Raw genomic sequence first — 13,044 nt, forward strand, 5'->3', positions numbered from 1 at the left:
CCAACAACATGTGACAGATGGCTATTTGATCAGTTTGATGTTTTTACTGATTACAATAATTGTTATTTTTTTATAAATTATAAATGATCAAAACAGAACACTTCTGATTTGTCTGCAAATTTCAACGCACTTGTTCAGTTTTGGTCATAATGCTTGCATTCATTGTAAAGTAGAGCTTCTAAGCTTTAAACGATACTTATTTTGTGTTGGTCAAGATAATTCTTTCAACATGGCAGGCCCATCCGATCTTAAAGTGTTAAACAAATTCACAACAAAATGTATATACAAAACAGAAAATGTGTTCTATCCATTGACAAAGTAGTTAGGATTTTGCAACTGACACTGGACAAAATTAATCATTAAAATTATTCAGCCAATCAGGACTGATTATAAGCCAATGCCTTAAACTCAAAATGACCAAATATCTGCCTTTTTTTCCTCTAATTTAATTTATCATCTTTTTAAAACTTCACCCCCATGATGTCCTCTACAAGTAGTGTCTTGCGTGTCTTTGCAACATGAGCGGTGATGGTGGTCCCAAAAGTGATGGGACCAGAAGGGATGAGCCCAGGAAGCCCCTCTTTTGCCCCCGTTGGAGTGAACAAACATAAACTCTGCCGCAGAGAGAAAAAAAACATCAACAAAACAGCATGACCTCAAAAAAACTTCCTGACTGGTTACTTTAAATGTAATATATCTTTGTCTGTTTAGGGTACTTTATAAATTTAATTAGTCAAGATTAGATGAGGTTGTACATTGCATACTAAAACAATCAAAAACAACAATATTCTAAGATGCTAAATAATTCATTTTAGCTTCCATTTCTAACTATGTGTACCCACCATCAATGACAGTTTATAAAGTGAAAAAATAAGGGTTGCACTTTATTTTACAGTACATAATTCTCATACTTCCATTTGTGTTATTTCATAGTTTTGATGAGTTTACTATCATTCTAACATTTGGACAATAGTAATAGCAAAGAATGAGTAGGTGAAATATTTGACTGGTATGTGGACCACAGAACATTTCTGAAAGAAACTTTTCAAGATGTATTCACTCAATCAGCACACAATTTACTTACATTGTTGCATTCTCCAAGAAAGTAAAGTGCAAATCCATCAGCTTTAGTGGCTGTGAAAAAAAAAAAAAAACCCTATTTAAATCACTTAAAGTGTCATGGACTAATGTATTATGTGTTTGAAATGAACATGAACATTTAAAACATTTGCAGTCCCAAAACATCCATTTACGCATGTGGACAAAAAGGGACCCATGCAGATCACGTCTGTTTATGGCATTTCAAGAAAGAAAATGAATAGCTAGTTGCTAATACACATGGCTAATGTATTTACTTGCTTTTAAAGACGATCCAAGTATCACAAAGGACCAAAAGAATGAAAATGATTAAAAATGTAAAATGATGGCCATCTGTGTGGTGTTTCATTAATGATTGTGTACATAAGGGTTAGAAATAAACCTGCACTCAGAGCAAAAATCTCACAGAAAGAGACAAAAATGCCCCACATATTTTAAAATATACACTAGCAGTGTGTTTATTGTGCTATGATATCTTGTGCAGCTGCTATTTTATTTGATGTTGATTTTATAATGGACAGCCATAATTGCATAGATTACAAATTGATTTTAATAAATTGATTCAATTGGGGTATTTTACATAAATGGACAACATGCTGTTTTTATATGGTTAGAAAACTGTTGTGTTGTGTGTGAAAATCCCAGGAGATCAGCAATTACAGAAATACTCAAACCAACCCATCTGGCACCAACAATCATGCCATGGTCAAAATTACTGAGATCAAATTTTTTTCCCATTCTGATGGTTGATGTGAATATTAACTGAAGCTCCTGACCAGTATCTGTCTGATTTTGTGCAATGCACTGCTGCCACATGATTGGCTGATTAGATATTCGCATGGATGACTGTTGGTGCCAGATGGGCTGGTTTGAGTATTTCTGTAACTGCTGATCTCCTGGGATTTTCACACACAACAGTCTCTAGAATTTACTCCAAATGGTGCCAGAAACAAAAAATATCCAGTGAGGGGAAGTTCTGCAGATGGAATTGCCTTGTTGATGAGAGAGGTCAACAGAGAATGCCCAGACTGGTTCGAACTGACAAAGACTACAGTAACTCAGATAACTGCTCTATACAATTGTGGTGAGAAGAATAGATTCTCAGAATGCTATTCTGTTTTGTTCATGTTTATGTTTTGACATTATTGTAATTAGTTTGGAGAAATATGGCAGATTTGGAAAAAATAAATCAGTAAATTAGATAATAAATAGGTATTCATGGTCAAAATTCATTATGTAATAGTTACATTTTGTCGCAAAACTTGCATCAAAAAATAAAATGTTCCCTATCTGTCACTCACTCGACGTTGTGTCGATGTAGTGACACTAGGAGTCGCCCTTGTGAGCCCCAAACACCTCTGATCTTTGAGAAAAGGCCAATGGGAATTGGCAAGTGGAATTTGCATGCCACTCCCCCAGACATACGGGTATAAAAGGAGCTGGCTTGCAACCACTCATTCAGATTTTTTCCGGAGCCAAGCGGTTGTGTTTCAGCAAGCGGAATTCCTCTGCCGATCCATTCACCTTGACAGCTGTTGGATTTACGGCGCATTACAGAGGTTTCTCCCCCTCTTGCACCGGTGGTGTGCAGAGAACGCCCCTGGGCACTTCAGCAACTAAAAGAGTATATTCTTCCTAATAAAAGAGTATATTTTCCTACTAAAAGAGTGGCACAGACAAAGATGCCTTTCCGGCTGTGTATAATTCCTGGTTGCGGTCGATATCTCTCCGCTTCTGAAGGCCACGATCGCTGTCTCACGTGCTTGGGCGCTGCCCATGCGGAGACATCATTCGTGGATGGGTCATGTCCTCATTGTGAGAACATGACCATGGCAATGTTGCGGTTGCGGTCGCGGCTTTCCTTCGTCAGAAGGAAAGCCACCTCAGCGGCTCTCCACCTCAGTCCTTCTACCTACGGATATGAGGCCGCGGCGGTTAGCACTGAGGGCGATTTGGGGACCTCAATGGGAGCTTCTCCGCCGGGTAAACCCCCACGGACCTCCCATTCCCCAGTACGCTCGTGTGCCCCGGTCGAGTTCTGGGATGAGACCGCCGGCTCGTCTCAGGGCGAGTTCACGATCTCATTCGGGGCAACGATTGGTTCCTGGACTCAGAGCGCTGCTCACGGCTGTGCCCCACCCTGGTTCCTCCAATTTATGGGCTCCTCCGCTCTCACTACCCTCAACGGTGGGGCTGCCAGGTGGTACTCGGCGATTCCCCAGGTGGAAACGCCGCCACCTGGCGGAACTGTCCGAGATTCCCGTCCAGGAACTGTAGGCTTATGTCATCACTGGTGACTAAGGCCTACGGTGCCGCTGGACAGGCCGCCTCCGGCCTGCACGCCATGGCTCTCCTGCAAGTGCACCAAGCCAAGGCGTTGAGAGAACTGCACGAGGGTAGTTCTGAACCGGGATTGATGCAGGAGCTGCGCTCGGCGACCGATCTCACCCTCCGGGTGACGAAGGTCATGGCGCGGTCTCTCGGGCAGGCGATGTCCATCCTAGTGGTCCAGGAGCGCCACCTTTGGCTCAACCTGGTTGAGATGAAGGAGGCTGACAAGGTACGATTCCTTGACGCCCTCATCTTCCAGGTTGGCCAATTCGGCGATACCGTCAAGGACTTTTCCCAGCAGTTCTCGACGGTTAAGAAGCAGACGGATGCTATCCAGCACATCCTGCCGTGGCACGGATCAAGAGCCCGCACCCCGTCTGCTCATCACCAAGGGCGTCCCCCTGCGGCAGCAACACCGAGGAAGAACCCGAGGAAGGCTTCGTAGCGCACCTGAGATGGGCGACCTAGGGAGACGGAGACCCGCTACAGACCCGGAGCTGGTAAACAGACCACTCCATCCCACGGTGGAGGGCTGGGAGGAGAATCCTTGTTTTCCTTTTCTTATGATATCGCCGCAAGCCCAAAGGGCTGCGGTACCCACATTTTCAAGAAAAGAGCGGTTTCTTCACTTCCTGGGTCACACATTCACACACGGTTATCACGACCACCGAACACCGCACCTTTTTGGCAGGCATGGCACTCCAGAGGCGGGCCCCCTCGCGACAGGCTGCGAGGACAATTTCCCTCCACACCCGTCCCGGACCGGTCCTATAGTGGGTATACGGAGCCAGGTAAGTGCTTCGATGTCCCCAGACTCAGCACGGCCACAAGTTCGGGGCTCGAGCCCCCCCAACGTGGCACCTCAGGCTCTGCCCCACCGCAAGGCCCCACCCGCCAGTACATCCGACGCTATTGTTCCCTTGGTCCCCCTCGCCTAGAGCTTGGGGGCATGGTTTATGCTCCCCAACCCGTCGCGGTGGCTGACAAGGACCGTCCGACTTGGCTACGTGATTCAGATCGCCAGGCCTCCACCGAGGTTCAAGGGCGTCCACCTCACCTCGGTGATGGGTGAGAACGGCGCTGCCTTGCGTGTGGAGATCATGTCCCTTCTACGGAAGGACGCAATAGAGCCTGTCCCTCCTGCCGAGATGAAGAAGGGGTTTTACAGCCCCTACTTCATCGTACCAAAGAAAGGCGGTGGGTTGCGGCCAATCTTGGACCTGTGAGTACTGAACCGGGCCTTGCAAAGATTCCTGTTCAAGATGCGAGTGTCCGGCATCAAGATTGGTTCGTGGCGGTAGACCTAAAGGACGCGTTCTTCCACGTCTCGGTTTTACCTCGACACAAGCCCTTCCTGCGGTTTGCTTTTGAGGGCCAGGCATACCAGTACAAGTTCATTGATGCCATTGCTTTGGCATATCGTGCCCAGGATGTTCCGCCCCCCTTGGGCTCTGACCAATGGCGCCTCTTTAGCAGACATCTGCAGAGCAGTGGGCTGGGCATCACCCAATATCTTCGCGAGGTTCTACAATCTCCAGGTTGAGCTGGTCTTGTCCCGTGTGTTGTCAGGTATGAGCAGGTAAGTTGCGGGACAGCTGGCCGGGTGTATCGCTTGCATATAGCGCCTTTCCCCTCCCGGAGGCGAAGACGTGTGCTTTTTACCCCCAGTCGTGTTCACGAAGTTGTGAACCCTGGATGTCCTTCCTCCTTAGCCCTGTGGCAGGCGAGTTTGCAGAGAAACTTGTTGCCGGCCCAGTACGTGTGCTAACTTGGCCCTGTGCTGGGGTAGGTGCTACACACTGGTTGCCCATATGTAACCTCATGTGATGTATCTTCCGCGAGACGGTTCCCCCGTTGGTGAACCCACATCTTCCTTGGGTAAAGGCCCCTCTGCCCCCGGTCGCCGTGTTTGTAGAGCTCCTCCCCCCATGGGTAGGACCTATCACGGGGACTTCTCCATGAGACACTGCCGACAAGACTCGGTAAGACCAAGTGACGTATTTCCATACAATTTCCTCCCTCTCAGGCAGGGTGTGGTCTCCGCGGTGTCTTCCCCTTGGGAGTGCCATCCCCCCGACGCGGATGCTATATGGACCCCAGCTGAACGATTTTTCCTTTTGGGGAGAAGAAAGAGAAGAGGCCGTGGCAGAGCTGGTCCCCATTGTTTGGGCAGTCGACTTGTCCCCGAGGTGCAGGGGACCATATGACGCTTGTAAGAGCATTGGGGGAGGTTACGTGACTCCCTGGCTATGAGGCACACAATGGTCTGCCTGTCTCGCACCGCCAATTCACGTAACACTGTTCAGCTAGTTGGGGCGTCACTCACATCGACACAATGTCGAGTGAGTGACAGATAGGGAACGTCCTGGTTACTTTCGTAACCTCCTTTCCCTGATGGAGGGAATGAGACGTTGCGTCCCTCCTGCCACAACACTGAACTACCCGCTGAAATGGCCTGGACCTTCTCGGCTCCTCAGCACAAAACCTGAATGAGTGGTTGCAAGCCAGCTCCTTTTATACCCGTATGTCCAGGGGAGTGGCATGCAAATTCCACTCGCCAATTCCAATTGGCCTTTTCTCAAAGATCAGAGGTGTTTGGGGCTCCCAAGGGCGACCCCTAGTGTCACTACATCAACACAACGTCTTGTTCCCTCCATCAGGGAACGGAGGTTACGAAAGTAACCAGGATGTTTTGTGACTGTATGGAATTTCTTAGAACCAGTAAATTCTTCCAATCATTCCACTTCAAATTCAAATTCGTCATTCTGTGGGTTGTGGCAAATTCAATTTAAATTCATACTCATAAATTGATAGGGAGCCAATTTAAAAATATTGCCCAACCCCGGTGTTGACCTATGCACACAGATCATTTTTGACAGAGTTTCAGTTTTAACCTGGAATATTCCTTTAATGCACATTAACTAATAATCTGTAATGTAAAATGTTTGTAAATGTTAATAACAAGAATCATTACTAACGGTTGGACTACCTTCACTAAGGTGCATGTATATAGCATGCTGTTTTGAGTATGCTGTTTTGCATACCTGTTTTAATGATGTTGCACAACTCATAGAGCAGCAGTTTGTTGTCTCCTCCAGTGTCCAGCCCCTGCTCCATATAGCTGTTCAGCTCATATACCACGCTCTGCATATTTGTATCCTGGTACTGCTGGACACAACAGAGAAACACATACACATACACATTGTGTACTGTATAATTTGAACACTATAGTCACATAAGCACAGTGTGCACAGAGTCTGTACCTGCAGAATTCTGCAGAAAGCCCACACTTGGGTGTTTGCTTATTAAATATTTCACATTTATAATCAAATGTGAAGTGTGTTATATCTATGCCATTAGCTGCACAGAACTGCAAAAATGATGACTATGATATGATTCATGATGATATTGGGCTAATATTTGTATTATGTCTTAATTAAACTGAATTCAAAATTTGGTCCCGCTACAGTGCTACAGAAATGACACACTTCACCTTCAAATAATTGAAGAGTGCTTTCAGCTCCCAATAACATATGCAATTGGTTATGACACATCCGAGTCATTGACGTCAAACCTGGCGTGATATGTGTTGATGTGGCAAGTTTGAATATGCAGAACGAATAATGCGTAAATTATATTTAACAGCCACAGCAAAGGTGGAGATTACCGGTGAATTATGACTTAATTTCAGTCTGTTCCTGACATATAGCTATCATATGGCTTCAAAAGACTCTGATATAGTGCACAAGTCATATGGACTACTTTTATGCTGCTTTTCATCAGTTTTGACACTGACTCGCTGTATGCCTGGTCACTATATCGTCGCTGTCCGATGAAAAACATGCATATCCATGCAATTTTGACTTTTTACCATAGACTGAATGCGCCGAATGACCTCTTCCATACTGTTTTGAATTGTGCATTGAACTGACCAATGAAAAGATGTTTAATCAGGCTGTCTATTTAACAAGAATCTTGTAAGACTGTTTATGAGAAAAATAGTTTTTCCACACGCTTGAAAAATTTGTTTTTTGGAGATTTTCATCAGACAGCGATGATATGCTTTCATAGTATGGAAAAGAGTTGTGTGAAAATTCATCAAAACACTTCCTTTTGTGTTCCTTAGGAAAAAAGAGTCATTTGAATTTGGAACTAATTGAGGGAGTTTAAATTATGACAGAATTTTCATTTTGGGGTGACCTACTCCTTAAACACATTTTAAAATGTAAATCCATCCAATTTCAAAGGATCAGAATCAGCAGATTCTTCCTCACAATAACGGCAAAACAATTACATACAGGCCTGTATATGGATCAATGACAAATAAGGTTGTCCAAGATAAAATGATACATCTTTTAAAAATGTAGTTTAAAACACGTGTCAAGTTTTTAAAAATGTAATCTTTGTTTCATAATGGTTTCATAATTTTTTTGAAAAACATTTATAGCATTTTCTCAAAAAAAAAAAAGATTTTAAAATGTCATGTTGTGTAACCAATACCAAAAGGTATTAAAATACTTGCACCTTTAATACATGGGATTGTACAAAACCTAAACATTAATAAAAAATAAATAAATAAAAAAAGTTTTCAGACATATTTTGTGAGGAAGAAAATATTTGTTACAAATATCAAATAGTTTTCCCAGGGTTATGCCAGATGACCGGAACAACATGTGCCTTTTCATAAAAATGACGATTTTTTTCCCCCTCTAATGCTGTTTTCTCATAGTCTTGAGTGTCTAAAGGAGTACTCTCTGTTTTATGACTTTTTGTTACATGACAATGTTGGTTACATCACCTGACTTTGATTTGGTGGACACAAATTACAAAAAAACATTAATAATATTTAAAAAAAAATTGTTTCAAGGCTTATTTTTAAAAGAAATTTAAATAAGAGATTATTCTGCACTACTCATGTCAAGAATTTCAGCTTTTAATGAGTCTTTCATTGTTTTTACAGTCTCCAGATGGTAACACCACATGACACATTTAACTTTAAGCCCCATAAAAAGAAACTGAAGAAACATGGTCATCATAGAACAGGTGTATTCAAGTAATTGTTTTTTTTAAACTGGCATTTTATATGTATTTTTGAATAATTCAATAGATAGGACAAAATCTGAGCTTCAAGTCATTGATTTATTTATATATAAAACAATTTTAGCTTATAAATACACTGAGCACTTCATCAGGAACACTATGGTCCTAATAAAGTTCCTGATGTGGTCTTCTGCTGTTGTAGCCCATCCGCCTAAAAGTTCGAAGTGTTGTGCATTTTGAGATGCTATTCTGCTCACTGCAATTGTACAGAGTTGTTATCTGAGTTACCCAAGACTTTCTGTCAGCTCAAACCAGTCTGGGCCTCATTTACAAAAAGCATTGTAAGCCTAAGCAGATCATAGAATCTAACTTACGATTCATCTTAGTTTTACAGCCTGTTTCCCAAAAGCATTGTAACTTTTTTTTTGTTTTTTTTTGGGGGGGGGGGGATTTTTCCCTTTTTCTCCCAATTTGGAATGCCCAATTCCCAATGTGCTCTAAGTCCTCGTGGTTGCATAGTGATATGCCTCAGTCTGGGTGGTGGAGGACGAATCCCAGTTGCCTCCGCGTCTGAGACAGTCAACCCACGCATCTTATCACGTGGCTTGTTGAGCGCGTTGCCACGGAGACATAGCGCGTGTGGAGGCTTCACGCCATCCACCGCGGCATCCGCGCTCAATTCACCATGCGCCCCACCGGGAACAAACCACATTATAGCGACCACGAGGAGGTTACCCCATGTGACTCTACCCTCCCTAGCAACCGGGCCAATTTGGTTGCTTAAGAGACCTGGCTGGATTCACTCAGCACGCCCTGGGATTCGAACTAGCGAACTCCAGGGGTGGTAGCCAGCGTATTTTACCACTGGGCTACCCAGGCCCCCAAGTAGTTCTTTAAAATGCTCGTAGAATAACTAGTGCTCTGGAGTACTTGTACAATGCTAAGAGAATCGTTAGCACATAGACTTATGCAGACACCTGCAGGACAATCGTGAAATTACACTTCATACAATTTAAATACCAATAGGTGCACTTTATGCTGAGACTTTAATATCAAGATATATGTGTTTCATTTATTTTTATTTTAGCAGACTAATAATCTAATCTAATCTAGATAAAAGTCTAATAATAATAATAATAATAATAATAATGATAATAATATGCATAAAATAGATCTAGTCTAACTAGATGAATAGATTAATTAGTAAACAAATAAAGTTATTTGTGTGGACTAGTTGGTAACAAAGTGGTGGCATGACTGATGCAGACAACTGTATAAATTAATATTAGAGAGAGAAGAAAAAAGTCATTAACTTGCTACCGTGCATGAAAATCATCTATATATATTGGCTCATCATCCTTGATTTACATTTATTTGTTTGGCAGATGCATTTATCCTCATCTCCTCTTCCTCTATGACACCCAAAGGTTCTCTCGCCAGTACTACAAGTTGTGTAGCACCGCACATGCAGCATTGCTGTCACCGTTATCACTTTTGGAAGTAAAGAGCAGACCTCCACTTTATATGTGAATGTCCCTAAAGTGCAGCTTCCAAACGTCTCCTTTTTTGCAGTCCGCGATAACACAGTGAACCTCGTAATATTAAATTAATGCTTGTAATTAACAGGATCATACACAGGGCCTCCACTGTCTTCACTAATCCTGGAAGCTTTTATACAGAGAGGAATTTGTGAAAACAAAATATTACAAATGTACAACTGAATATGGAAGCAGATTGTGTAAAATAAATAGATCATTCTACACAAAATTATTGTAAATACAATATGTAGATATGCAGTTAATTAGGTCGAATATTTAAGAAAATAACAAATGATTGTAAAATTATGCACAAATATAATGAATAGTTACATATAATGAAGTTACAGTGACGAACAGCACTATATGGTCACATTTCAGCACTCCACATTGGACAGCATCCTTGCACGTTCATGTTAAGTGCAGTTTTGGGAAACACATGCATAAAATAATGAATGTTCGTAAAATTGCTTGTAGAAAACAATCTTAACCGCTAAGATCAATCGTTATTGGGAAACAGGGCTGTGACAAGGAGGGGGGCGTGGCCGGGCCATGATGATGCATGCCTGGCGCTGAGTTGACTAATCAGCGGGAGAGAGATAAGGGGGGCCCGGAGACACCAGTTTGAGAGAGAGAGACGCACGAAGCTGTGTGTGTGCGTCTTTGGTTTGTTTTGCAGTTTATGTTTTGTTTGAGTTCTGTTGGATTAAAGTTTTATTTAGACAGTTCGGCTGGTTCCCGCCTCCTACTTGCCCATCTTAAGAACCTCGTTACACTAGTGCCGAAACCCGGGAAGGAGGAGAGACACGCTGTCGCGGAGCCCTCGCCGCTGCCGTCTGTCAGGGGACAGAGGACTCGCTGCCGTCCGCCAGGAGCTGGAGTAGCCGTTGCCATCCGCCAGGGGATGGAGGACTCACTTCCATCCACCAGGGGAGGAGCAGCTGTCGTCTGCCAGGGGGTGGAGGAGTGGCTAAGGACCAGGCGAAAGCGTGTCCGGGGACCGGCGAGCAACATTTTCTCTCTCTCTCCTCTCTCTCTCGTTTTATTGTAAAATAATAGTTCATTCAAAAATGTTAATTCTGTCTTAATTTACTCACCCTAATGTTGTTCCAAACCGATATGACTTTCTATCTTATGCAGAACACAGAAGGAGATGTTTTAATCAATATCCCATGCAGTCCATGTTTTCAATATAGTGTCAGTGGATAGCGCCTCATTTTAAACCTTAAAAAGGGACCCAAAAAATCATTAAAAATTGCCCATGCGATGTGTGCATCATATTCCAAGTCTTTTGAAGGCATACGGTAGGTTTTGGCAAGTCATTTTTCAGCAAAAATCAGAACACTGTGAGAGAAACTTGTTCATTTCAGGTTCTGACTTCAGGCTCACGTGTTCACAGGAGAACGTGCGTTGTTTTTAGTGCTAAACAATACAAGTTCTTGAGTGAACACTTTTGGGTCCTTTTAAATGCTTTAAAGTGACTCACTATCAACTGCCATTGTATTGAAAAGATGGACAGGATAATTAGGGAGATCATCTCTAAATCAGGCAGAAAGAAGTGTCGGCCCAGGCGGCGTGGTCTATTTCTGTCCCTGTGTGAGAGTTCAGATTGGTCCGGTGGATGAGGGGTGTGTGAGGTGCTCCCCTGTGGGAACAGCTCCCCGAACTTCCTGTTTATATAGATAAACATGTGACGCACTGAGAGCTGGCGACATCCCTGCCGTCCTCCCCCCAAAACTTGTTTCCTCAGTCCAAACTCCCTGTCCTCTTGAACCTGTCTCTGCACAGTGTCTCTGTCATATTCTACTGTTCCCTTTCCTCTCCGCTGTTCCTGTTTAACTTCTTCATCTTTGCCCCTTAAATCAATGGTTCTCAAATGGTTTTGCTTCACTTGAGATCCACTGGTTTAAACCGGCAGGCCCAAGTGCTCAGGCAGTGTGTGTGTTGTGGTATCAGGCCATTAAAGTGCCAAAGATCTCATTAACAAGTCATTGCCTCTGCTCATATAAATCTGTCACAGGTCCATGTCCTGCATGTCATTTGTCATTTAGCAGACACTATCATACTTTGCAGCAGTATGTCTGTTGCAGAGAGATTATTAACATAAAGTGTAACATAAAATGAAGTGTTCTGTAAGCGCTCGTCCCGATAGCTGTCCTCACTTGGGATGCTCTGCCTTTAGTCATGAATGCTCACACTTTTGTCACACACCTTTATAAAAATGTTTTAACATTTAAAGGGGTTATATCATGGAAAATGAGATTCTCCTTAATTAATAGAGATTAAAGATTTTGATGTGCTTTGAAAACATACTGTTACTTTCAGAACTCAAAACTTCCTCAGTCCAACAACAGCATTTATTAAAACATAGCTGCAAAAATGACTCGTTCTGAACTTCTACAAATTTCTGACATCAAATAGACTAATTAAATGACTCCTTTAATGTGCATGCATATACATGTATACACAAAAGTGATGCCTCACTTACCCTACTGACTTCTTTAGCTGAGGAATCATCTGTTGAATTACAAAAGAAATACACATCAAATCAAATGCAACAGAACATGTACTTAACATTTAGGCTATACAAAATAGTAAAGTTAATGTGCTATATCTATATGCCTTTAATTAGATGGCACTGTAAAAAGAAGACAGGAAATTATGGGGTGAAAAATGGGATTAGGACATGGTGGCACAGGCCAGACTCGAACCTTCATCACCTGCATGTGTAACAAGCACTGTATTTACCAATGCACCACAGCACAAACAAACACGCAACATTATAACTCAATGTGTACATTGCAACTGACATCAGACAAAAGTCTTTGGAAACATTTAAAGGTGCACTCAGTAATTTTTTCCTTGTTAAAAAAGATGAACTCCTAAAGACATGAATTGTAAGTCTGCAATATATGCAGGAAATCATGAGCACTCACATTAAAATGAAGACTCCAGTCATATCAGTAACCTTATAAAAGCTGTTTTATTCTACATGGAGAGGGTCCACACATGGGGGCGGCCATGTTAGAATCACATGACC

General features: G+C 42.8%; 1 protein-coding gene across 1 annotated transcript in view; it reads right to left on the minus strand.

Moving 5' to 3' along the window:
• The window catches only part of LOC127412503 (cAMP and cAMP-inhibited cGMP 3',5'-cyclic phosphodiesterase 10A-like), a 127,092-nt gene that overhangs the window by 40,165 nt on the left and 73,883 nt on the right, over positions 1 to 13,044 (minus strand). The window contains 4 exon segments of the mRNA XM_051648961.1: positions 474 to 614; positions 1,085 to 1,134; positions 6,474 to 6,594; positions 12,493 to 12,521. Coding sequence (XP_051504921.1) covers positions 474 to 614; positions 1,085 to 1,134; positions 6,474 to 6,594; positions 12,493 to 12,521 — 341 coding nt within the window.

This window comes from Myxocyprinus asiaticus, chromosome 21 (genome assembly GCF_019703515.2).
Source record: "Myxocyprinus asiaticus isolate MX2 ecotype Aquarium Trade chromosome 21, UBuf_Myxa_2, whole genome shotgun sequence".
Taxonomy (NCBI): domain Eukaryota; kingdom Metazoa; phylum Chordata; class Actinopteri; order Cypriniformes; family Catostomidae; genus Myxocyprinus; species Myxocyprinus asiaticus.